Below are 22,720 nucleotides of genomic sequence, written 5' to 3' on the forward strand. Positions count from 1 at the left end.
TTTTGTATTTTTAGTAGAGACGGGGTTTCACCATGTTGACCAGGATGGTCTTGATCTCTTGACCTCGTGTCCACCCGCCTCAGCCTCCCAAAGTGCTGGGATTACAGGCTTGAGCCACCGTGCCTGGCCATATATATGTTTTAATGAATTAATGATAGTGCTTTCTATTTCTTAATGAAAGAGGCCTCAAAGTAATTTTCTAGTTAGAGTTCCCTTTCTTATTGTAAATACCTGAATATTTTTTAATACGTGATCCTACCTTGTCTGCTTTTGGCTTGCTCTACAGGAAATACTTTTAGTAGTTTGGCAGGGATGATGTTTCAGTGGAGCATTGCCCAGGACAACGAGTCAGCAAGAGAAGAACTGTCTAGCAAAATTAGGTAAACTTGAAGCCAAATATAAATAATCTGACTATGAAGAAGACATCTGCCATTAAGTGGCATACTGAACAAGCAAGCATTTTCGTGAACTTTGATGATTCTGCTGTCTGTTCTTTTTTGAAACAGATAAATTACTGAGGGGGAATGTCTTTGATAGAATGAAACATGACATAGATGTAGCTTTATGATGGCTTAATTTGAGCCATTATGGAGGAGTTCGTGAGCTAAGGACCATACAATTATTTGAGCCAGGTGTATCTTCTGGCAGTTTTTTGTTCAAGCTGCCTGCACATGCTGAAGTAGAGGGAGAAGGATAATTGTATGAAATTTTGTCTTCAGTACCAAGGAGTAGATCTCAGACAATCCAAGTTTACTTCTACCACAATTTTAGCCAGAGGCTCATAAATACCTTTCTTCTTTTTTTTTTTTTTCTTTTTGAGATGGAGTCTTGCTCTTTCACCCAGGCTGAAGTGCAGTGGCACAATCTCAGCTCACTACAACCTCTACCTTCTGGGTTCAAGTGATTCTCCTGCCTCAGTCTCCCAAGTAGCTGGGACTACAGGCGCCTGCCACAATGCCCAGCTAATTTTTGTATTTTTAGTAGAGATGGGGTTTCGCCATATTGGCCAGGGTGGTCTCGAACTCCTGACCTCAAGTGGTCCACGCACTTTGGCCTCCTGGAGTGCTGGGATTACAGGCATGAGCCACCACGCCTGGCCTCTCTTTTCTTTTTTTCTTTTCTTTCCTTTCCTTTTTTTTTTTTGAAACAGAGTCTCACTCTGTCCCCCAGGCTGGAGTGCAGTGGCTCGCTGCAACCTCCACCTCCTAAGTTTAAGCAATTCTCCTGTCTCAGCCTCCCAAATAGCTGGAATTACAGGCATGTGCCACTACACCTGGCTAATTTTTGTATTTTTAGTAGAGATGGAGTTTCGCTATGTTGGCCAGGCTGGTCTCCAATTCCTGACCTCAGGTGATCCACCTGCCTCGGCCTCCCAAAGTGCTGAGATTACAGGCATGAGCCACCATGCCCAGCCAAAAGTGTTTTATATTTTATAGACATTGAAGAAACTATGTTTAACATATCTTAGGGACTTTTGGAAGAAGACATCATTTAATTCTGCTAGAAACACATTTTATTTTATGTCTTTAGGATTCTTAAATACTCTGAAGCAGAATATTCTCCCCCAGTATATATAACTAAGATGGAAAAAGAGGAAAAACAAGGAGATATGATTTTAGTGTCCGGGATTAGAACTGGTGCTGCTGTTGTAAAAGTTCGAATTCATGAACCATTCTATAAGGTAAAAAGTTTGCGTTATAAATTTTCCTTACTTTTTTTTTTGTTTTTCAAGGTAGGATCTTGCTCTGTTGCCCAGGTACTGCAGGTGTACACCACCATACCTTGTTTTTTGTTTGATTGCTTGTTTGTTTTGTTTTGTAGAGACAGGGTTTCACCATGTTGCCCAGGCTGTTCTCAAACCTCTGAGCTTAAGCAGTCTGCCTGCCCCGGCCTCCTAAAGCACTGGGATTACAGGTGTGAGCTACCACATCTGGCAAGTGCTATAAATGTTCATCTAATAGTCTTGCCTATGGAAAATATAGTTGTTTATGTTTATCTATAGTAATGGCCTCTAGCGCGGTGGCTCAAGCCTGTAATCCCAGTACTTTGGGAGGCCGAGGCGGGTGGATCATGAGGTCAAGAGATCAAGACCATCCTGGTCAACATGGTGAAACCCCGTCTCTACTAAAATTACAAAAAAATTAGCTGGGCGTGGTGGTGCATGCCTGTAATCCCAGCTACTCAGGAGGCTGAGGCAGGAGAATTGCCTGAACCCAGGAGGCGGAGGTTGTGGTGAGCCGAGATCGCGCCATTGCACTCCAGCCTGGGTAACAAGAGCGAAACTCCGTCTCAAAAAAAAAAAAAAAAAAAAAAGAAAGTAATGCCCTCTAGCCTTATCTGATTTGGGCCAATAGTTGGTCATTTAATTGAAAAAGTTATTTGAAGTGGGTAAGCATTAAAAAAAATTATCTTTGTTAAACATTTTATTGCCTGATTGCAATTACAAATGTGACTGGCATTTTCTCTTTAAAGATATAATTACAGTTTATTCAACAATCCTTGATGTAGTTGAAAGGGCTTTCTTGAACCATTAGTTCACTGATTTGAAATCTACATACACTTTCTTGCATAAACTACAGTTTCTAATTTCTTCCTTTTTTGGGGGTGAGAGGGTTCAAGTGATTCTTGTGCCTCAGCCTTCCAACTGTCTGGGATTATAGGTGTGTGCCACCATACACGGTAATTTTTGTATTTTTAGTAGAGACAGGGTTTTGCTATGATGGCCAGGCTGGTTTTGAACTTCTGGCCTCAGGTTATCCACCTGCCTCGGCCTCCCAAAGTGCTAGGATTACAGGCGTGAGCCACTTCCCACAGCCCTAATTTTTAGTCAAGTGAAAATTTAGATGTAGGAAGAATTTGAGTGTAGAATTTTATATTTTAAAGGATTTTCCCTAATATTTTACATTTCTCACTTACACCTAATTGATAGTATATATTAGCAGCTTGCCTTTCACTTTTTTTGGAAACATTTAATTTTTATTTATTTATTATTATTATTTTTTTGAGACAGAGTCTTGCTCTGTTACCCAGGCTGGAGTACAACATCATAATCTTGGCTCACTGCAACCTCTGCCTCCCGAGTTCAAGCAATTCTCCTGCCTCAGCCTCTTGAATAGCTGGGATTACAGGTAGCTGCCAACCATGCCCAGCTAATTTTTGTATTTTTAGTAGAGATGGGGTTTCACCATGTTGGCCAGGCTGGTCTTGAACTCTTGACCTCAGGCGATCTGCCTGCCTTGTTCTCCCAAAGTGCCATGATGACAGGCATGAGCCATTGTGCCCAGTCAAAACATTTAAATTTGTAGTAGAATCAACAGTTCTCTTTTCAGATCTGTAGTTTTGTTTTAATGCAATTATAATTGGAAGCACAACTTGCATAAACAGATTTGGGAAAAACAAATGTCTTTTGGTAAGCATTTAATTCAATGGCAAGAACATGAGTGTGTGGACCTCCTAGAGAGAAGACTACCAACCTTGCATTGGGTAAATCTTCACAAAAATCAATGTGTTCAACAGGGAGTGGAAAGTAACTTAATCTGGCAAGTCAGTTAACTGGAGGTTGGCTAAAAGAATTTCTACTTTCAGGCCAGGTGCGGTATAATCCCAGCACTTTGGGAGGCTGAGGAGGGTGGATCATGAGGTCAGGAGATCAAGACTATCCTGGCCAAAATGGTGAAACCCTGTCTCTACCAAAAATACCAAAAAAATTATCTGGGTGGTGCATGCCTGTAATCTCAGCTACTCGGGAGGCTGAGGCAGGAGAATCACTTGAACACGGGAGGTAGAGGTTGCATTGAGTTGAGATTGAGTCACTGCACTCCAGCCTGGCAATAGACCGAGACTCTGTCTCATAAAAAAAAAAAAAATAAAAGAATTAAAAAAAAAATAAAGGAAAAAAAAATAATTTCTGTGTTCCACAACTGCGTTTTACCTTTTCTCATTTCAGCATACTTGCCTTTCTATTTACCTACTTTTTCTCTTTTGGAAGACTTTTCTATTCTTAGTCTGAGTACCTTAAAAAGTTAATAAGGTGGCCGGGCGCGGTGGCTCAAGCCTGTAATCCCAGCACTTTGTGAAAGTTAATAAGGTATTAAGATTCATGATCAGTTTTTTTTTTTTTTTTTTGAGACAGGGTTTCACTCATTACCCTGGCTGGAGTGCAATGGCGCGATCTCAGCTCACCACAACCTCCACCTCCTGGGTTCAGGCAATTCTCCTGCCTCAGCCTCCTGAGTAGCTGGGATTACAGACACGCGCCACCATGCCCAGCTAATTTTTTGTGTTTTTAGTAGAGACGGGGTTTCACCATGTTGACCAGGATGGTCTCTATCTCTTGACCTCGTGATCCACCCACCTCGGCCTCCCAAAGTGCTGGGATTACAGGCATGAGCCACGGCGCCCGGCCCTCATGATCACTTTTTAAGGGTAGCTGAAATTACGACTTGTGATTAGGAAAGCTTTTTTTAAAAAAAAAAATTTTTTAAGCGGTGGCTCAAGCCTGTAATCCCAGCACTTTGGGAGGCCGAGGCAGGTGGATCACGAGGTCGAGAGATTGAGACCATCCTGGTCAACATGGTGAAACCCTGTCTCTACTAAAAATACAAAAAAAATTAGCTGGGCATGGTGGCTCGTGCCTGTAATCCCAGCTACTCAGGAGGCTGAGGCAGGAGAATTGCCTGAACCCGGGAGGCGGAGGTTGCGGTGAGCCGAGATCGCGCCATTGCACTCCAGCCTGGGTAACAAGAGTGAAACTCCGCCTCAAAAAAAAAAAAGAAGAAAAAGAAATTTGAAAGAAGTAAGCTTTTAACAAGAAAGATGACTGTGAGAATTCTGTGTCCATGTAAACTGGTTTTTTCCCTACCTCTTTTAGAAAGTGGCAGCAGCATTGATACGTCTGCTTGTTTTGGAGAATATATTTCTTATACCATCCCATGATATTTATCTCTTAGTAGGAGCATATATTAAATACCAAGTTGCAAAAATGGTTCAAGGGAGAATGACAGGTAAGGTGATTTATTTTTTCTCCTATGATGACTCGCATTTCCTGAATCTTTTTTGCTGACAAGATCAGCAACTCCACATTTCATATGAAAAATATTAAACAAAAAAATAAAACAAAAAAAGAAAAATATTTGGGTTTTTAGATTTTGTTTTAGAGTATTAATTGCTATACTTAGTTAATATTAGACAGAGATAGCTCCATATCTTGAACATACTAATGGCATAGTTCGGCTGCTTAGCTTCAGTTGCAAGAGGCATCTGAATTCTCTATTAAAACAACAACTAGGCCAAGCACGGTGGCTCACATCTGTAATCCCAACACTTTGAAAGGCCAAGGCAGGCATATCATGAAGTCAGGAGTTCAAGACCAGCCTGGCCAACATGGTGAAACCCTGTCTCTACTAAAATACAAAAATTAGCTAGGCATGGTGGTGCGTGCCTGTAGTCCCAGCTATTTGGGAGGCTGAGGCAGGAGAATTGCTTGAACTGAGACCCAGGAGGAGGTGGAGGTTGCAGTGAGCCGAGATCGTGCCACTGCACTCCAGTGTGGGCTACAGAGTGAGACTGCATCTCAAAACAACAACAACTGGCCATGCATGGTGGCTCTCACTTGTAATTCCAGCTGCTCTGGAAGCTGAGGCAGGAATATTGCTTGAGGCCAGAAGTTCGAGACCAACCTAGGCAACAGAGCAAGATCCCCATCTCTTTTTAATTTAATCGTATTTATTTATTTATATATTTTTTGAGATGGAAGGGGTCTCCCTCTGTTGCCCAGGTTGTAGTACAGTGGCATAATCATAGCTCACTGCAACCTCGAACTCCTGTGCTCAAGTGATCCTCCCACCTTGGCCTCCCAAGTTGCTGGGACTACAGGTTCCTGCCACTATATCCAGCTTTTTTTTTTTTCTTTTTTTGATAGAGATGGGATCTCATTATGTTATCCAGGCTGGTCTTGAACTCCTTGTCTCAAGTGATTCTCCCACCTTGGCCTCCCTCCCAAAGAGCTGAGATTAGAAGCATGAGCCACTGTGCCAGGCCAAAGACTCCATCCCTAAAAATAACTAAATAAATAAAACAACAAAAACTTTACTAGCTTTTAAAGGGCAAGTGAAGACGCTTTACCAGAAGGGACTTGAATGATCATTGCAATGATCTTTGTAAAAGTTGTTTCTTGAGAAACCCAATTCATCAACTGAAAACTTAATATTCTATTGATACTAAAAGTTACATTCTATTAACATTAGTATTTTCATTCCTAATAATGACCGTGCCTGCTACGCAGTTCACTAGTTTTTAAGAATACAAGCAATACCAGATATATATATTTTGAGATTGCATCTTGCTCTGTCACCCAGGCTGGAGTGCAATGGCGCAATCTCAGCTTACTGCAACCTCTGCCTCCTGGGTTCAAGGGATTCTCCTGCCTCAGCCTCCCAAGTAACTGGGATTACAGGCATGCACCATCATGCCCAGCTAATTTTTATGTTTTTAGTAGATACAGGGTTTCACCAGGCTGGCCAGGCTTGTCTCGAACTCATGACCTCAGCTGATCCGCTCGCCTTGGCCTCCCAAAGTGCTGGGATTACAGGCATAAGCCACCACACCCGGCCTCCAACAATATATTTTAACTCATATATTACCCCAATAGTTACATGTAGAAATTCATCATAGCAGGAAAAACATTAGAAGCAGATCATACTCTTATTTTATGTCTGCTTCCTGATCATTCCTTTATGATCAAGAATACATCATTGTCCACTGGAATGGCTGCTGTTATTACATTTATGTATCTTTCATGTCTTACAGAGGTGAAATTTCCCCTGGAACATTATACGCTGGAATTGCAAGACCATAGAGTTGCATTTAATGGTTCTCAGTCTAAGAAAGTGGCTTTACTGGATGACAAAACAGCCATGGTGACTGCCTTACAACTGGGCCAGACTAATCTTGTCTTTGTCCATAAAAGTATCCTTTTGTTCAAGTTTTAGCTGCCAGTCTATACTTCCTAGAGCATGCTAGACATGTTCTTTGGTAAAATAACTTATTAAGAGTGATTATAATACTACTACAGTATTTTTTCTATAGGTTTTATTTTTAACAAAGAATTATAAATTATTATTGCCATAATTTCTTTTTTTTTAAGTTGCATTTTAGGTTTTGGGGTACATGTGAAGAATATGCAAGATTGTTGCATAGGTACACGCATGGCAGCATGATTTGCTGCCTTCCTCCCCTTCACCTATATTTGACATTTCTCCCCATGCTCTCTCCCCAGATCCCCATCCCCTGCTGTCCCTCCCCTATTTCCTTCCAACAGACCCCAGTGTGTGATACTCTCCTCCCTGTGTCCATGTGTTCTTATTGTTCAACACCTGCCTATGAATGAGAACATGCGGTGTTTGATTTTCTGTTCTTGTGTCAGTTCGCTGAGAATGATGGTTTCCAGGTTCATCCATGTCCCTAGAAAGGACATGAACTCATTGTTTTTGATGGCTGCATAGTATTCCACGGTGTATATGTGCCACATTTTCCCTGTCCAGTCTATCATTGATGGGCATTTGAGTTGGTTCCAGTTCTTTGCTATTGTAAACAGTGCTGCAATGAACATTCGTGTGCATGTGTCCTTAAAGTAAAACGATTTATAATCCTTTGGATATATACCTCATAATGGGATTGCTGGGTCAAATGGAATTTCTATTTCTAGGTCCTTGAGGAATCGCCACACTGTCTTCCACAATGGTTGAACTAATTTACACTCCCACCAACAGTATAAAAGTGTTCCTATTTCTCCACATCCTCTCCAGCATCTGTTGTCTCCAGATTTTTTAATGATTGCCATTCTAACTGGCGTGAGATGGTATCTCAATATAGTTTTGATTTGCATTTCTCTAATGACCAGTGGTGATGAGCATTTTTTCATATGTTTGTTGGCCTCATGTATGTCTTCTTTTGTAAAGTGTCTGTTCATATCCTTCGCCCAATTTTGAATGGGCGTGTTTGTTAATTTTCTTGTAAATCTGTTTTAGTTCTTCGTAAATTCTGGCTATCAGCCCTTTGTCAGATGGGTAGACTGCAAAAATTTTTTCCCATTCTGTTGGTTGCCGATTTACTCTAATGACTGTTTCTTTTGCTGTGCAGAAGCTGTGGAGTTTGATTAGGTCCCATTTGTCTATTTTGGCTTTTGTTCCCACTGCTTTTGGTGTTTTGGTCATGAAGTCCTTGCCTATGCCTATGTCCTGAATGGTTTTGCCTAGATTTTCTTCTAGGGTTTTTATGGTGTTATGTCTTATGTTTAAGTCTTTAATCCATCTGGAGTTAGTTTTAGTGTAAGGTGTCAGGAAGGGGTCCATTTTCTGCTTTCTGCATGTGGCTAGCCAGTTTTCCCAACACCATTTATTAAACAGGGAATTCTTTCCCCATTGCTTGTTTTTGTCAGGTTTGTGAAAGATCGGATGGTTGTAGATATGTTGTGTTGCCTCCGAGGCCTCTGTTCTGTTCCATTGGTCTATATCTCTGTTTTGGTACCAGTACCATGCTGTTTTGATTATTGTAGCCTTGTAGTATAGTTTGAAGTCCAGTAGTGTGATGCCTCCCACTTTGTTCTTTTTGCTTAGAATTGACTTGGCTATGTGGGCTCTCTTTTGGTTCCATATGAAGTTTAAGGTGTTTTTTTTCCAGTTCTGTGAAGAAGGTCATTGGTAGCTTGATGGGGATAGCGTTGAATCTGTAAATTACTTTGGGCAGTATGGCCATTTTCATGGTATTGATTCTTCCTAACCATGAGCATGGAATGTTTCTCCATCTGTTTATGTCCTCTCTTATTTTGTTGAGCAGTGGCTTGTAGTTCCCCCTGAAGAGGTCCTTTACGTTCCTTGTTAGTTGTATTCCTAGGTATTTTATTCTCTTTGTAGCAATTGTGAATGGCAGTTCATTCTTGATTTGGCTCTCTTTAAGTCTGTTATTGGTGTATAGAAATGCCTGTGATTTTTGCACACTGATTTTGTATCCTGAGACTTTGCTGAAGTTGCTTATCAGTTTCAGGAGATTTGGGGCTGAGACAATGGGGTCTTCTAGATATGCAATCATGTCGTCTGCAAATAGAGACAATTTGACTTCCTCTTTTCCTATTTGAATACCCTTTATTTCTTTTTCTTCACTGATTGCTCTGGCCTATTGCCATAATTTCTGACAGAGTAGGTAGAGAACAGGAGAATAGTTGGAACTTGGGATCTACTGACTTTAGTGCTTTTTGCAACCTCCCATCAAATTGTAATTAGGGAAATTTAAAAATTGTAATTAGGAGAAATGGAGTTTGGAAGAACGTGAGAATTTAATTTGTTTTTTCCTATTTATATATGATAATTGAGAAAAGATGGTATTGTCTGCAGTAGATGCTTAACTAATATTTTTTAAATTGTGTTGAGAGCAATTTTTAAAAATTCACTAAACCTCCTATTCAAGGACTGAACAAAGAGGGGTACACAGAGATCTGTTATAGTCAGTGAAAACAAAAGAGAATGAAGATTTAAATTCTCAGAATATTGAAACATGATTTGGACTTCATCTCTAAGTGTTTTGTTTGGAAAAATTTTTTGAATATTTGAATCTGAAAGAAATTCATTCAGCAAATATCTATTATATCTCTACTATATGCTCAACATTGTTCTAAGCTCTGGGTATACAGACTGCCATTTTATCCAGCATAGTTAGATTTTTAAAAAATTATTATTTTTATAGAGACAGGGTCTTGCTCTTTTGCCCAGGCTGGAGTGCAATGGTGCAATCTTGGCTCACTGCAACCTGTAAACTCCCAGGCTCAAGTGATCCTCCCAGCCCAGCCTCCCAAGTAGCTGGGACCACAGGCATGTGCCACCACACCCAGCTAAATTTTGTATTTTTTTGTAGACACGAGGTGTCACCATGTTGCCTATGCTGGTCTTGAACTCCTGGACTCAAGTAATTGACCTGCCTTGGCTTTCCAAAGTGCTAAGATTCCAGGCATGAGCCACCACACCCGGCCAGATTCTTTTTTTTTTTTTTTTTTTTTTCTTTTTTAGAGGTAGGGTCTCTCTCTGTTGCCCAGGTTAGAGTGCAGGGGCATGATCATAACTCACAGAGGCCTTGAGCAATTCTCCCACCTCAGCTTTCTGAGTAGCTGAGACTATAGGCACACACCACCATGCCACACTAATTTTGTAGAGATGGGCTCTTGCTAGACTGAGTAGGCTTGTTGAACTCCTGGCCTTAAGTGAACACATCCTGCCTAGGCCTCCAAAGTGCTTGGATTACAAGTATGAGTCACCACACCCAGTCTTTACCTAGCATAGTTAGAGAAGTCCTCTCTGATAAGGCAGCACTGGTGTAGTAAGCCATGTGGATAATTGGTGAAAGACTTCTGGGAAAATGAAAGAGCAATTGCAGTGGTTCTGAAGTAGGAATATATTTGACGTGAGTAAAAAAGCGTATGGAAGACAATGAAGCTGAAGTGCAGTGAACCAGGAAATAGTAGAAGTAATAGAGTAGGGGAGGGGCAGATTAGGTAGAGCCTAGCAGATGTACTCTGAATAAGCATTTCTCTATTCTGGGCACACTGTCTATGGGGTAGCCCTGGTTCGAAAGGAGCAGTACCTCTGCAGCTGCTGTACACTGCCACTTGAAGAAAAGTTGCTAATACCAAAAAAAAATTCTATCAGGTTTTTGTATAATAGTGAGAGTTAGTTGGCTGTATTATTTGTCTAGCACACATTAAGGAGAGTTATTGATCCCATGTTGTTTACTTTTTAGTCATTTTAAGGCAGCTAGGACATTTTTCAAAAAATACAATCATACTTACAAAATAAACTCAATAAGTATTCAATATATATATTTTTTATTTTATTTATTTTTTTAAAGACGGGGTTTCACCATGTTGGTCAGCCTGGTCTTGAACTTCCGACCTCAGGTGATCTGCCCGCCTTTGCCTCCAAAGTGCTTGGATTACAGGCGTGAGCCACCACACCCGGCAATAAATATGCAATATTTATTGAGCCCCAACTGGTGTCAGGCACTTTCCTGAATTCCTCAGGTGAACTTAAATGTTCTTTTTTTCCCCCTATATTTTCAGTTCATATTATTATTTTTTCCAAAGTATCAAATATGAAAATACATTGTATTTGTCCATTTACATGTCTTTTTTGAGGATATGGATAGTGACTATTCATATCTACAACCATCCGATCTTTGTCAAAATATAGCACCTGGCATAGGGTAGCTGGTGGAACTGTTCATGGAGATAGAGAATATAAGAGAAAGAGCAGTTTTAAGGAAAAAGATAGCAAGTTCAGTTTTTCACATGTTAAATCAAAGTGCCTGTGAGGTAGACATCAACAACAGAAATTTTCTTTTCTTTCTTTCTTTCTTTTTTTTTTTTAAAGACGGGATTTCACCATGTTGGTCAGGCTGGTCTTGAACTCCTGACCTCAGGTAATTCGCCCACCTTGGCCTCCAAAGTGCTTGGATTACATGTGTGAACCACCATGCCCGGCCCCAACAGAAATTTTCATTATGCCTCTGGAGGAGAAAGATTCAAGATCAAGATAGATAGTTAAAGTTAGTTTATAGGTGGGGGATAGTTGGAGCTATTGCAGATAAAATCACCTAGGGAAATTATATAGAATGAGAGAATTTGGCCAAAGATGGAATTGTGTAATGCTGGCTTTTATGGTTCCGATGGAAAAAGAGGACCTGTAAGGAGGATCTGAAAGTGCTTAAAATGTAGTATTATAGAAAAACCAAGGATTGGTGTGGTGGCTTATGTCTGTAATCCCAGCACTTTGGGAGGCTGAGGCAGATGGATTACTGGTCAGGAGCTTGAGACCAGCCTGGCCAACATGGAGAGGCTCCTTTTCTTTTTTTTTTTTTTTGAGACGGAGTTTCGCTCTTGTTACCCAGGCTAGAGTGCAATGGCGCGATCTCGGCTCACTGCAACCTCCGCCTCCTGGGTTCAGACAATTCTCCCGGCTCAGCCTCCTGAGTAGCTGGGATTACAGGCACGCGCCACCATGCCCAGCTAATTTTTTGTATTTTTAGTAGAGACGGGGTTTCACCATGTTCACCAGGATGCTCTCGATCTCTCGACCTCGTGATCCACCCGCCTCGGCCTCCCAAAGTGCTGGGATTACAGACTTGAGCCACCGTGCCCGGCCGAGAGGCTCCTTTTCTAATAATAATATAAAATTAGCAGAGCATGGTGGTACATGCCTGTAATCCCAGCTACTCAGGAGACTGAGGCAGGAGAATCACTTGAACCTGGGAGGCAGGAGTTGTAGTGAGCCGAGATGGCGCCACTGCGCTCCAGCTTGGGAAACGAAGTGAAATGAGTCTCAACTGAAAAAAAAAAAAAAAGAAAGAAAAAACAGAGGAGTTTCCTGATAACCAAATTAGAAATTTACAAAGAGAAGAAGATTGTTCAACAGATCAAATCTGGTAGTGATGTCAAGATAAAGACTGAAAGCTTGTGGTAACTAGGTGGTCTTGGATCACTTTGTTAGTAAAATCAGCTTGGCTTTCACAAGGACAAAACAAAGTAGAATTTTGAAAAAGACACAAGGAGGACTTTTTTTTTTTCTAAGATTGGGAAAACTTGAACATTTCTCTTAATGAAACAGAGAAAGATAGTAGAGATAAGGGAAAAAAGGGAGCCAGTTGATGGAGCATGTTTTCTGAGAGGCAACAGAAAATGAGATTTAGAATGCAGATAGAAGGCTTAGATCTCATTCTGATGTCTTATTCCAATATCAGAAGAATGAACTGTTGTAGAGATCTGTTGAGATGTTTGTAAAATGAAGGGTATGTTGTTATTTCTGACTTGCTTTCTAGCTCTTATATTTTATGAATATTATAGTAAACTACATATCAGAACTAAACCTAAGTTTGGCACAGAGTTACCCATAAAGTATTTAGAAGATTTGCTTTAGGCCAGGCACAATGGCTCATGCATGTAATCCCAGCACTTTGATAGGCTGAGGCAGGAGGATTTCTTGAGTCCAGGAGTTTAAGATCAGTTTGGGCAACATAGTGAGACCCCCATCTCTACAAAAAGTAAAAGGTTAGCCAGGTGTGATGGTGCAGGCCTGTAGTGACAGAGTGAGACCCTGTCTTAAAAAAAAAAAAAAAAAAAAAAAAAAGATGGACCAGGGTGCAGTGGCTCATACCTGTAATTCCAGTACTTTGGGAGGCTGAGCCAGGTGGATCACCTGAGGTCAGGAGTTCGAGACCAGCCTGGCCAATACGGCAAAGCCCTGTCTCTGCTAAAAATACAAAAATCAGCCAGGTATGGTAGCACACGCCTATAGCCCAAGCTACTTGGGAGGCTAAGGCAGGAGAATCGCTTGAACCTGGGAGGTGGAAGTTGAGTGAGCCAAGATCATGCCATTGCACTCCAGCCTGGGTGACAGCACAATGGTGTAATGTCAGCTCACTGCAACTTCTGTCTCCCAGGTTCAAGCAATTCTCCTGCCTCAGCCTCCTGAGTAGCTGAGATTACAGGCACCTGCCACCACTCCCAGCTAATTTTTGTATTCTTAATAGGGACAGGGTTTCACCATGTTGGTCAGGTTGGTCTCAAACTCCTCACCTTAGGTGATCCACCTACCTCGGCTTCCCAAAGTGCTGGGATTGGAGGCATGAGCCACCATGCCTGGCCAGTTTTTCAATTTTTTTTAGAGATGGGGTCTCACTACGTTGGCCAGGTAGGTCTTGAATTCCTGGGCTCAAGTGATCCTCTCATCTCAGCCTCCCAAAGTGTTGGGATTACAGGCATGAGCTACTGTGCCCATTCTAAATTAGCATATTTCAGATTGAGTATTTTATGTTTAGCCATGTCAGTTATATATTTCTTTTTATTTTTAGATGAAGTCTCACTCTGTTGCCCAGGCTGCAGTGCAGTGGCATGATCTCAGCTCACTGCAACCTCTGTCTTTCAGGTTCAAGCAAAATTCTCTTGCCTCAGCCTCCCAAGTAGCTGGGATTACAGTTGCATGCCACCAGGCCTGGTTTATTTTTATATTTTTAGTAGAGATGTTGGCCAGGCTGATCTTAAACTCTTGACCTCAATTGATCTACCCGCCTCAGCCTCCCAGAGTGCTGGGATTACAAGCATAAGCCACCCCACCTGGCCAATTATGTATTTCTTTGAGCAGAAGTAATTTATTCTTAGCTTTTGGATGTAGTATTTTTTTTTAGAACAAAGCATAATCTTAATTAGATTCTATATAGACTGATACTGGAATAAATTTATGTTCTTGCCAGAATGATCTGAAATGGTAGTGGTAGAATGAGGTATAAGTGACCCAGAAGTATCTTTGGTGGCAAGCAGAAACATTGTGGTGTTAAACATTTGCTGCAGATAATAGAAAATCAACTAGTGATTTTGAAACTGTCTGTGGAGTTCTAGGCATGTTGCTGGATGGCAAGTGATGCCTCTCCTTCTTCGTCCGTCAACACTGTTCATCCCTTCAGCCAGAAGGACTCTTCTTCCAGAATGGAGCCACTTTGTCCTGCCTCCATACTGGGCTCCTGTGTAGGTGTTTGTTTGGAAAAAGGGTTCTGCAGCTACATTAATATTAAAAGCACAAAGCATGATCTTTTTTTCCTCCCTTTCTATCTTCCTCAAATTTGAAATTCAAGAATATCTGACTCATAAGATAACTAAGAGTCCCTCAGACTTTTTGCAGAAGTATACACATTTAAGTTTTGGCTTTCCAGAGGTTAATAAAAGATAGGAATTTGTTTGTTTTCATTTGTGCATTTGTTTGTTTTTCTCCTTTGTTACCTTACCTTTTTACCCAACTCTGGCTCACGTAATTTCCTTAAGCAAAAATTAAGATGTTTACATTCGATCTGTGTCTGGACTCCCAAATTGCACAATATATGTTGTAGAGCCTGGATTTTTAGGTATCTTAGCTCATACTTTTCAGAAAGGTGGATAGTTTAAATGATTTCTCTAAAATGAGTACATTAAAAGCTAGAGTGTTTCTTCAACTTTCATTCTGAGACTTAATGAATTTCAAATTCAACCTTACTTTGACATGTTTTATCAAATTGTTCTATTAAATGCTATCACAAGAGTGAAGCATGTTGAAACAGATTGTGAGAAAATATGAAAATCCATGTAATACAACTTTGAGGTTAGGAAAAGAGACTTTATACAAGGAAAAATAATCTTAATGCCCATATGTCATATGAAACAATGAGTCTGACTGAAAGAAGCTAAAATACTGCCTGATGCGTTAGGAATGAGCCGAAAGTCTAGCTTCTTTTTGTCTACAGATATAAGTGAGAGTGTTTCCTTTTTTTGTTGGTGTTTGTTTTTTGTTTTTGTTGAGACAGGGTCTTGCTCCGTCACCCAGACTGGAACACAGTGGCACAATCTAAGCTGACTGCAACCTCTGCCTCTTGGGCTCAAGCAGTCTTCACACCTTAGCCTCCCAAGTAGCTGGGACTACAGGTTTACCACCATGCCTGGCTAATTTTTGTGTTTTCTGTAAAGATGGAATTTTGCCGCAGTGCCTAGGCTAGTCTCGAACTCCTGAGCTCAAGGGATCTGCTCTCCTCAACCTCCCAAAGTGCAGGGATTACCGGCGTGAACTACCATGCTACCTAAAGTGCTTCTTTATAACTGAGATGAGCTAAGTTAAACCAGGATTTTTGGAACCCTAAATTATTATACAATTTTTTTTTTCTTTTTCTTTTTTTTTTTTTTCTGAGACAGTGTCTGGCTCTGTTGTCCAGGATGGAATGCAGTGGTATAATCACAGCTCACTGTAGCCTCCAGTTCCTGGACTCAAGTGAACCTTCTACCTCAGCCTTATCAGTAACTGGAGTTATAGCTGTGAGCCACCACACTCAGCTAATTTTTAAATATCTTGTAGAGGTGAGATCTTACTGTGTTGCCCAGGCTGGTCTCACACTCCTGGGCTCAAGCAATTCTCCCTCCTTGGCCTCCCAAAGTGTTAGGATTATAGGATTGAGCCACCAGGCCCAGCCTTACATTGAGAAAAGGTACAAAAAAATCTACTTTGGAGAGCCAGGTGCAGTGGTTTCATGTCTAATTCCAGCACTTTGGGAGACTGAGGCTGGCACATTACTTGAGCCCAGGAGTTTGAGACCAGAGTGGGCAACATGGGGAAACCTGTCTCTACTATAAATAGAAGAATTAGCCAGGTGCAGTGGCCTAAGCTTGTAGTCCCAGCAGCTCAGAAGACTGAGGTGGAAGGATCGCCTGAGCCCAGGAGGTGAAGGCTGAGGTAAGTCATGATCATACCACTGTACTCCAGCATCTGTGACAATGAGACCCTGTCTCAAGAAAACAAAGCAAAACAAATCTACTTTAAACCAGGCACAGTGGCTCAGGCCTGTAATCCCAGCACTTTGGGAGGTTGAGACAGGCAGATTACTTGAGGCCAGGAGTTTGAGACCAGCCTGGCCAAAATGGCAAAACCCCATCCCTCCTAAAATTACAAAAATTAGCTGAGCATGGTGATGTCACACCTGTAATTGCAGCTATTTGGGAGGATGAGGGTGTGCCCAAGAATTAGTTGAACCCAGGAAGTGGAGGTTGCAGTGAGCCAAGATTGCCACTGCACTCCAGCCTGGGCAACAAAGCAAGACTCTGTCAAAGAAATAAAGAAAAGAAAGGAAAGCGGGCCGGGCACAGTGGCTCACGCTTTTAATCCCAGCACTTTGGGAGGCTGAGGTGGGTGGATCACAAGGTCGAGAGATTGAGACCATCCTGGTCAACATGGTGAAACCCCGTCTCTACTACAAATACAAAAAAAATTAGCTGGGCATGGTGGCACATGCCTGTAATCCCAGCTACTCAGGAGGCTGAGGCAGGAGAATTGCCTGAACCCAGGAGGCGGAGGTTGCGGTGAGCCGAGATCGTGCCATTGCACTCCAGCCTGGGTAACAAGAGCGAAACTTTGTCTCAAAAAAAAAAAAAGGAAGAAAGGAAAGAAAGAAAGAGAAAGGAAAGAGGAGGGAGGGAGGGAAGGAAGGAAGAAAGAAAGAATCTACTTTGGAAACCATCTCCATCTATTAGTAAATTTTGCTGTTTGAATAGCTTTATAAAGATTGTATTTGTAAATTCATTGTAGAAAAATGTTAGCCTCTTCTAATGTTTTTGTTTCTTGATTTGTGTATAGGTTTCACTGTCCAACCTGTAGAAAAATGTTAGCCTCTTCTAATATTTCTGTTTCTCAATTTGTGTATAGGTTTCACTGTCCAGCCTGGAAATCGATGGAGTCTAGAGGTGGGACAGTTATATGTCATTACAGTAGATGTCTTTGATAGAAGCAGCACAAAGGTCTATATTTCAGATGTGAGTCAGTCTTTTATGTTTTTCTGAGCTCCTTATAGGGATGAGATAAATAAGATAGGCAGTGGGCCATCTCCTGGCTAGAAAATCCAAGCCCTCTTTCTTTCTTTGATTCTAGATTTTTACCTTTAGAAAAGTACTTGCTCATTTATTATTATCATTAATTCTGTCATTCATTTTTTAAATTTTTTAAATTTTTGAGACGAGTTGCACTCTGTCACCAGGCTGGAGTGCAGTGGGGCAATCTCAGCTCGCTGCAACCTCTGACTCCCTGGTTCAAGAGATTCTCTTGCTTCAGCCTCTTGGAGTAGCTGGGATTACAGGCACGTACCACCATGCCCAGCTAATTTTTGTATTTTTAGTAGAGACGGGGTTTCACCATGTTGGCAAGGATGGTCTCAATCTCCTGACCTTGTGATCGACCCACCTTGGCCTCCCAAAGTGCTGTGATTACAGGTGTGAACTACCACCCCCAGCCTTTTTTTTTTTTTTTTTTTAAAGAGAGTCAGTCTCTCTCTGTCACTGAAGCTGGAATTGTGGTGTGATCATAACTCAACTGCAGCCTCCAACTCCTAGCTCAAGCAGTCCTCCTACCTCAACTGGAATTAAAGGTATAACCAACCATGCCCAGCTAGTTCTATTTTTGAGGAATGCTAAATCAGAAGTAAAAGATATAATTTGGTCAGAATTATAGAAAAGAATTGAAATGAGTACCAGTGATAACACTTTGGAGGGTGTCCTCATTCTACAACTTCACATCAGAGATGGTTACCAGAGTTTTGTAGTGATGAGAGTAGTAGTATGAATAGTAGATATGAAATATTGTACTCAGGGTCCTTATTTTATCCTGAGAACTGTCAGTTTATGAAATGGCAAAAATTACACTAAAATTTGCATAAGCTTTGACTCTTGCTATTCCTAATGCTTGCCGTTGATAGATCTTTTCAAAAACTAGTACTATTTTAAAACTATATTTCCCCAACTTAGAATTTCCATGAGGGAGAGCAAGAGTTTTGTTTTGTCTCTTTATTCCATGAATGCATAGCTACAGTTTTATATATGCTTTGGGATTAAGATGGCTTCAGGGAAAGAACATCTCTTCAGGTTTGTGTTACTGTGGGGCTGATTTTCAGAATCTCAGGATTACACATGACTTTCCTAAGGAGTACTTTGAAGAGCAGCTAACTACTGTGAATGGATCTTACCACATAGTAAAAGCCCTGAAAGATGGTGCTGTGGTAATAAATGCATCCTTGACCTCCATCATTTACCAGGTAGGAATTAAAAAGACAGTGTTTATATTTTAAGCACACCAAAGAAGCTTGACTGATTTGTTGATTAGCAAGCAGATAAATAACATATGCCACCTTTATCTTTCACAATAATAAAGAAATGGATAAACAGCACACTCTGTAAGTTTATACCTCTACAAATTTTCTGTTCTAATCTATGTTATTATACATAAAAATGTCTGCATTTGTGGTCATTGTGTATATATTATTTGGGGTTTCAAATTTCATTAAAAACATTTTTTTTCTTTTTCTTTTTTTTTGAAAGAGGGCCTCATTTTGTCAGCCAGGCTAGAGTGCAGTGGTGCAGTCTTGGCTTACTGCAGCCTCAACCTCCCAGGCTCAAACAATCCTCCCACCTTAGCCTCCTGAGTAGCTGAGACTACAGGTGCATGCCACCATACCTGGCTAATTTTTGTTTAGTTTTTTTGAGACAGAGTCTTACTCTGTTACCCAGGCTGGAGTGCAGTGGTGCAATCTTGACTCACTGCAAGCTCTGCCTCCCAGGTTCAAGTGATTCTCAGGGGTCTTTCTCAGCCTCCTGAATAGCTGGGATTACAGGCACCCACCACCATGCCCAGCTAATTTTTGTATTTTTAATAGAGACGGGGTTTCACCATGTTGGCCAGGCTGATCTCAAACTCCTGACTTCAAGTGATCCACCCACCTCAGCCTCCCAAAGTGCTGAGATTGCTGGCATGAGCCATCATTTCCAGCTTTGTAAAGTTTTTTATGGTGGAGGAACTTTATGATGGATTGTTGCGTTATATCTTTCTTCTTTTTTAATATAAACATTTCTGCCATATTCTGTTGGTTATTTAGACCAATCCTAAGACAATGTATATTACATAATGGCTACTATACAAGGGGATGAATACCAGGAGTCAGAGATCTTTGGGGGCCATATTTTAGTCTAGTTATCATAGATAGGTGCTCCAAATTGGTTCTGTTGTCTCTGATATTAGACTTAAATGATTTAATGAACCTGTTTTCAGTGATAAAGTGAGCCCTGGTATTCCACAGCATGCAATAGCAAAACAGCTGTTTAAATTATACCTGTAGACACTGCGGTGAAGTGCATAGAGAAGGCAAAGCCTTAGGTAACCAAGTGGTTGCTGCCATAAAACATTGTAGTGAAAGTAAGGGATTTAATATGATTGATTACTGTTGCTAAATGTGCTGGATAGTGTGGGGAAAGAAAATGGTTAGATCAGGGCTTTAAATTCTCAGCACAAGATCCCCATAAGAGATCTAAAAGTTTCTCTGACTGTCCTTGAAGAACCTCTTACTACCAGATTATTATATCTTATCTGCAATCATGTGATTAAAACATCAATAAGGGGATTTAAAAAAATACCTATTTAGAAATTTAATAATGCACTTCTAAATAGAGTTGTCTCTCAGTATATGTGGGGAACTAGGACCCTCACATGTACCAAAATCCATACACATACTCAAGTCCCACAGTCAGCCCTATAGAACCTTATTATTATTATTATTTTGAGATGGAGTTTCACTCTTGTTGCTCAGGCTGGAGTGCAATGGCACAATCTCGGCTCACTGGAACCTCTGTCTTCCAGGTTCAAGCAGTTATCCTGCTTCAGCCTCCCAAGTAGCTGGGATTACAGGCATGCATCACCACACCTGGCTAATTTTTTGTATTTTTAGTAGAGATGGGATTTCACCATGTTGGCCAGGCTGGTTTCAAACTCCTGAGGTGATCCACCCACCTTGGCCTCCCAAAGTAATGGGATTACAGGTGTGAGCCACTGCGCCTGGCCAGCCCTGTAGAACCTTATGCAACAAGTTGGCCCTCTGTAAACATTGGTAGGTTTTGCTTGTTTTTAAGTATGAGGGGAATTTCTTAACTCAGCACGTTTAAATATTCTCCATTTCTTTTGAATAGCTTATAGTATCCCTTTGCCTTTAGTTTATGGATGTCCAGGAGTCTTTCTTCTGAAACTATGATGTCCCTTCCTATGTTGAATTTTTTTAAAAGCCTCTTTTATTTCAGGGAATTTTAAACTATTTTTCCGTGATTGTGATAATTAGTTTAAGTGTAGCAAAATCCTTTTTATTATTATTGAACCATAGTAGCTATGCTTCTTTAATGAAGAGAAATATGTATTTCTTTATTTCTTTTATAGATAGGAACTGGTTGAGTAATTTATGAGCATACCATTTTGCAGATGTTTTGAGTATATGAATGTGTATTAAAAGAAACAGTCCTTATAACATATATTTTGCTCCTTTTTTCCTGCTCTTTAGAATAAAGATATTCAGCCTATAAAATTTCTAATCAAACACCAACAAGAAGTGAAGATTTATTTTCCCATCATTCTTACACCCAAATTTCTGGCATTTCCTCATCATCCTATGGGAATGTTATGTCATTATAAAGTACAGGTATGGTGTCCTATAAGGCTTCAGAAAGAGATAAGCTGGTTTCTCTGAAAATTTGTTAATGTCAAGTTTATTTCCTCCAAATCCTAAGAGTATAACTTGGGTTTTGGTGACAATCAAAATTATACTCTTGAATAATGTCATCTATAACAAGACTTGGTTACAGTGCTTTCTGTCTCTCTTCCCAGTATCTTTTCCTGGTGAGATTCATAAAATTCTGTTGTGTCAATTTTTTGATATTTTGTGAAACTACCATTACTTTTCCTCTCTTTAGTATTTCTCTTGCCCATTAAACTGCTTTACTATAGTGTCACAGTTCCCTTCCCCCCACCCCACCCCCCTCGAGACGGAGTTTTGCTCTTGTTGCCCAGGCTGGAGTGTAATGGTACAATCCCGGCACACTGCAACCTCCAACACCCAGGTTCAAACGATTCTCCTGCTTCAGCCTCCAGAGCAGCTGGGATTACAGGCACATGCCACCATGCCCAGCTAATTTTTGTATTTTTATTAGAGATGGGTTTCCACGTGTTGGCCAGGCTGGTCTTGAACTCCTGACCTCAGGTAATCTGCCCGCCTCAGTCTCCTAAAGTGCTGGGATTACAAGTGTGAGCCACCACACCCAGCCTAGTGTCAGAGTTTCTAATGTGTCCAAAAATAATTTATTAAATTATGTTATTATTTTGTAAACTTTATTTCACCAGTCAAGTTTTATATTTTCACTTAAATTTCGTTTTCTTCTTATTGTAATTAAATGTAATGTACATTTTCACAGGTAGAGGGTGGCAGTGGCAACTTTACCTGGACTTCTTCTAATGAAACAGTGGTCATGGTAACCATGAAAGGAGTGGTGACTGCAGGTCAGGTCAGGGGGAACAGTACTGTTTTGGCCCGAGATGTACAAAATCCCTTTCGATATGGAGAAATTAAGGTAAACAGCTCTCCAAAGGCCCTTATTACCCCTACAACACTACTGTCTAAATTTAAGTACGTTAACACGTTTAAAAAAATACCTAGTCCAACCTGACTATTTAAAATATTACTCAAATTCAGTCTAGAAATACTTTTTTTTTTTGCAAGGAAATCTTGCTCTTGTGGCCCAGGCTGGAGTGCAATGGCACAATCTCGGCTCACTACAATCTCGACCTCCCATGTTCAAGAGATTCTCCTGCCTCAGCCTCCTGAGTAGATGGGATTACAGGCACCTGCCATCACACCCAGCTAATCTTTGTAGTTTTAATAGAGACAGGGTTTTGTCATGTTAGCCAGGCTGCTCTCAAACTCCTGACCTCGTGATCCGCCGGCCTCAGCCTCCCAAAGTGCTGGGATTGTAGGCGTGAGCCGCTATACGTGGCCAGAAATACATATTTTTAAAATATTTCTGTAACTAGATTGACTCTTGCTTCACTTAATAGTCACTTATTTAACATCTATGTTTGTTTCCTCATAGTAGTTAGTATCTACCTCAAAGGTTATTATTAGAATGTTTTTAACTGGAAAATTTTGGAAATAAAACGATGAAATGCATTCTGTATTTATTATACTAATTGTAAAAACACATGCAAAAACTGAAAACTGTAATAGGTAACATTTTGAGCACTTTTACAGTGCTGTATGTGTTCAGAGAAACTTGCCTTGTAATGAACTATAGAAATGGTAACAAAGTATAGTCTTT

The 22,720-nt window shown here is 40.7% G+C and overlaps 1 protein-coding gene across 2 annotated transcripts in view; it reads left to right on the plus strand.

Moving 5' to 3' along the window:
* NUP210L (nucleoporin 210 like) overlaps window positions 1–22,720 on the plus strand; it is a 140,980-nt gene that overhangs the window by 22,994 nt on the left and 95,266 nt on the right. For both annotated transcript variants that reach the window (XM_039460004.2, XM_039460005.2), the window contains exons 4-12: window positions 287–380; window positions 1,531–1,681; window positions 4,871–5,003; window positions 6,808–6,966; window positions 14,866–14,934; window positions 17,253–17,359; window positions 18,490–18,630; window positions 20,914–21,051; window positions 21,821–21,976. In XM_039460004.2, the coding sequence (XP_039315938.1) occupies window positions 287–380; window positions 1,531–1,681; window positions 4,871–5,003; window positions 6,808–6,966; window positions 14,866–14,934; window positions 17,253–17,359; window positions 18,490–18,630; window positions 20,914–21,051; window positions 21,821–21,976 (1,148 nt within the window). The remainder of the gene's footprint in view (window positions 1–286; window positions 381–1,530; window positions 1,682–4,870; window positions 5,004–6,807; window positions 6,967–14,865; window positions 14,935–17,252; window positions 17,360–18,489; window positions 18,631–20,913; window positions 21,052–21,820; window positions 21,977–22,720) is intronic.

The sequence above is a fragment of the Saimiri boliviensis genome, chromosome 19 (genome assembly GCF_048565385.1).
Source record: "Saimiri boliviensis isolate mSaiBol1 chromosome 19, mSaiBol1.pri, whole genome shotgun sequence".
Classification (NCBI taxonomy): Eukaryota; Metazoa; Chordata; class Mammalia; order Primates; family Cebidae; genus Saimiri; species Saimiri boliviensis.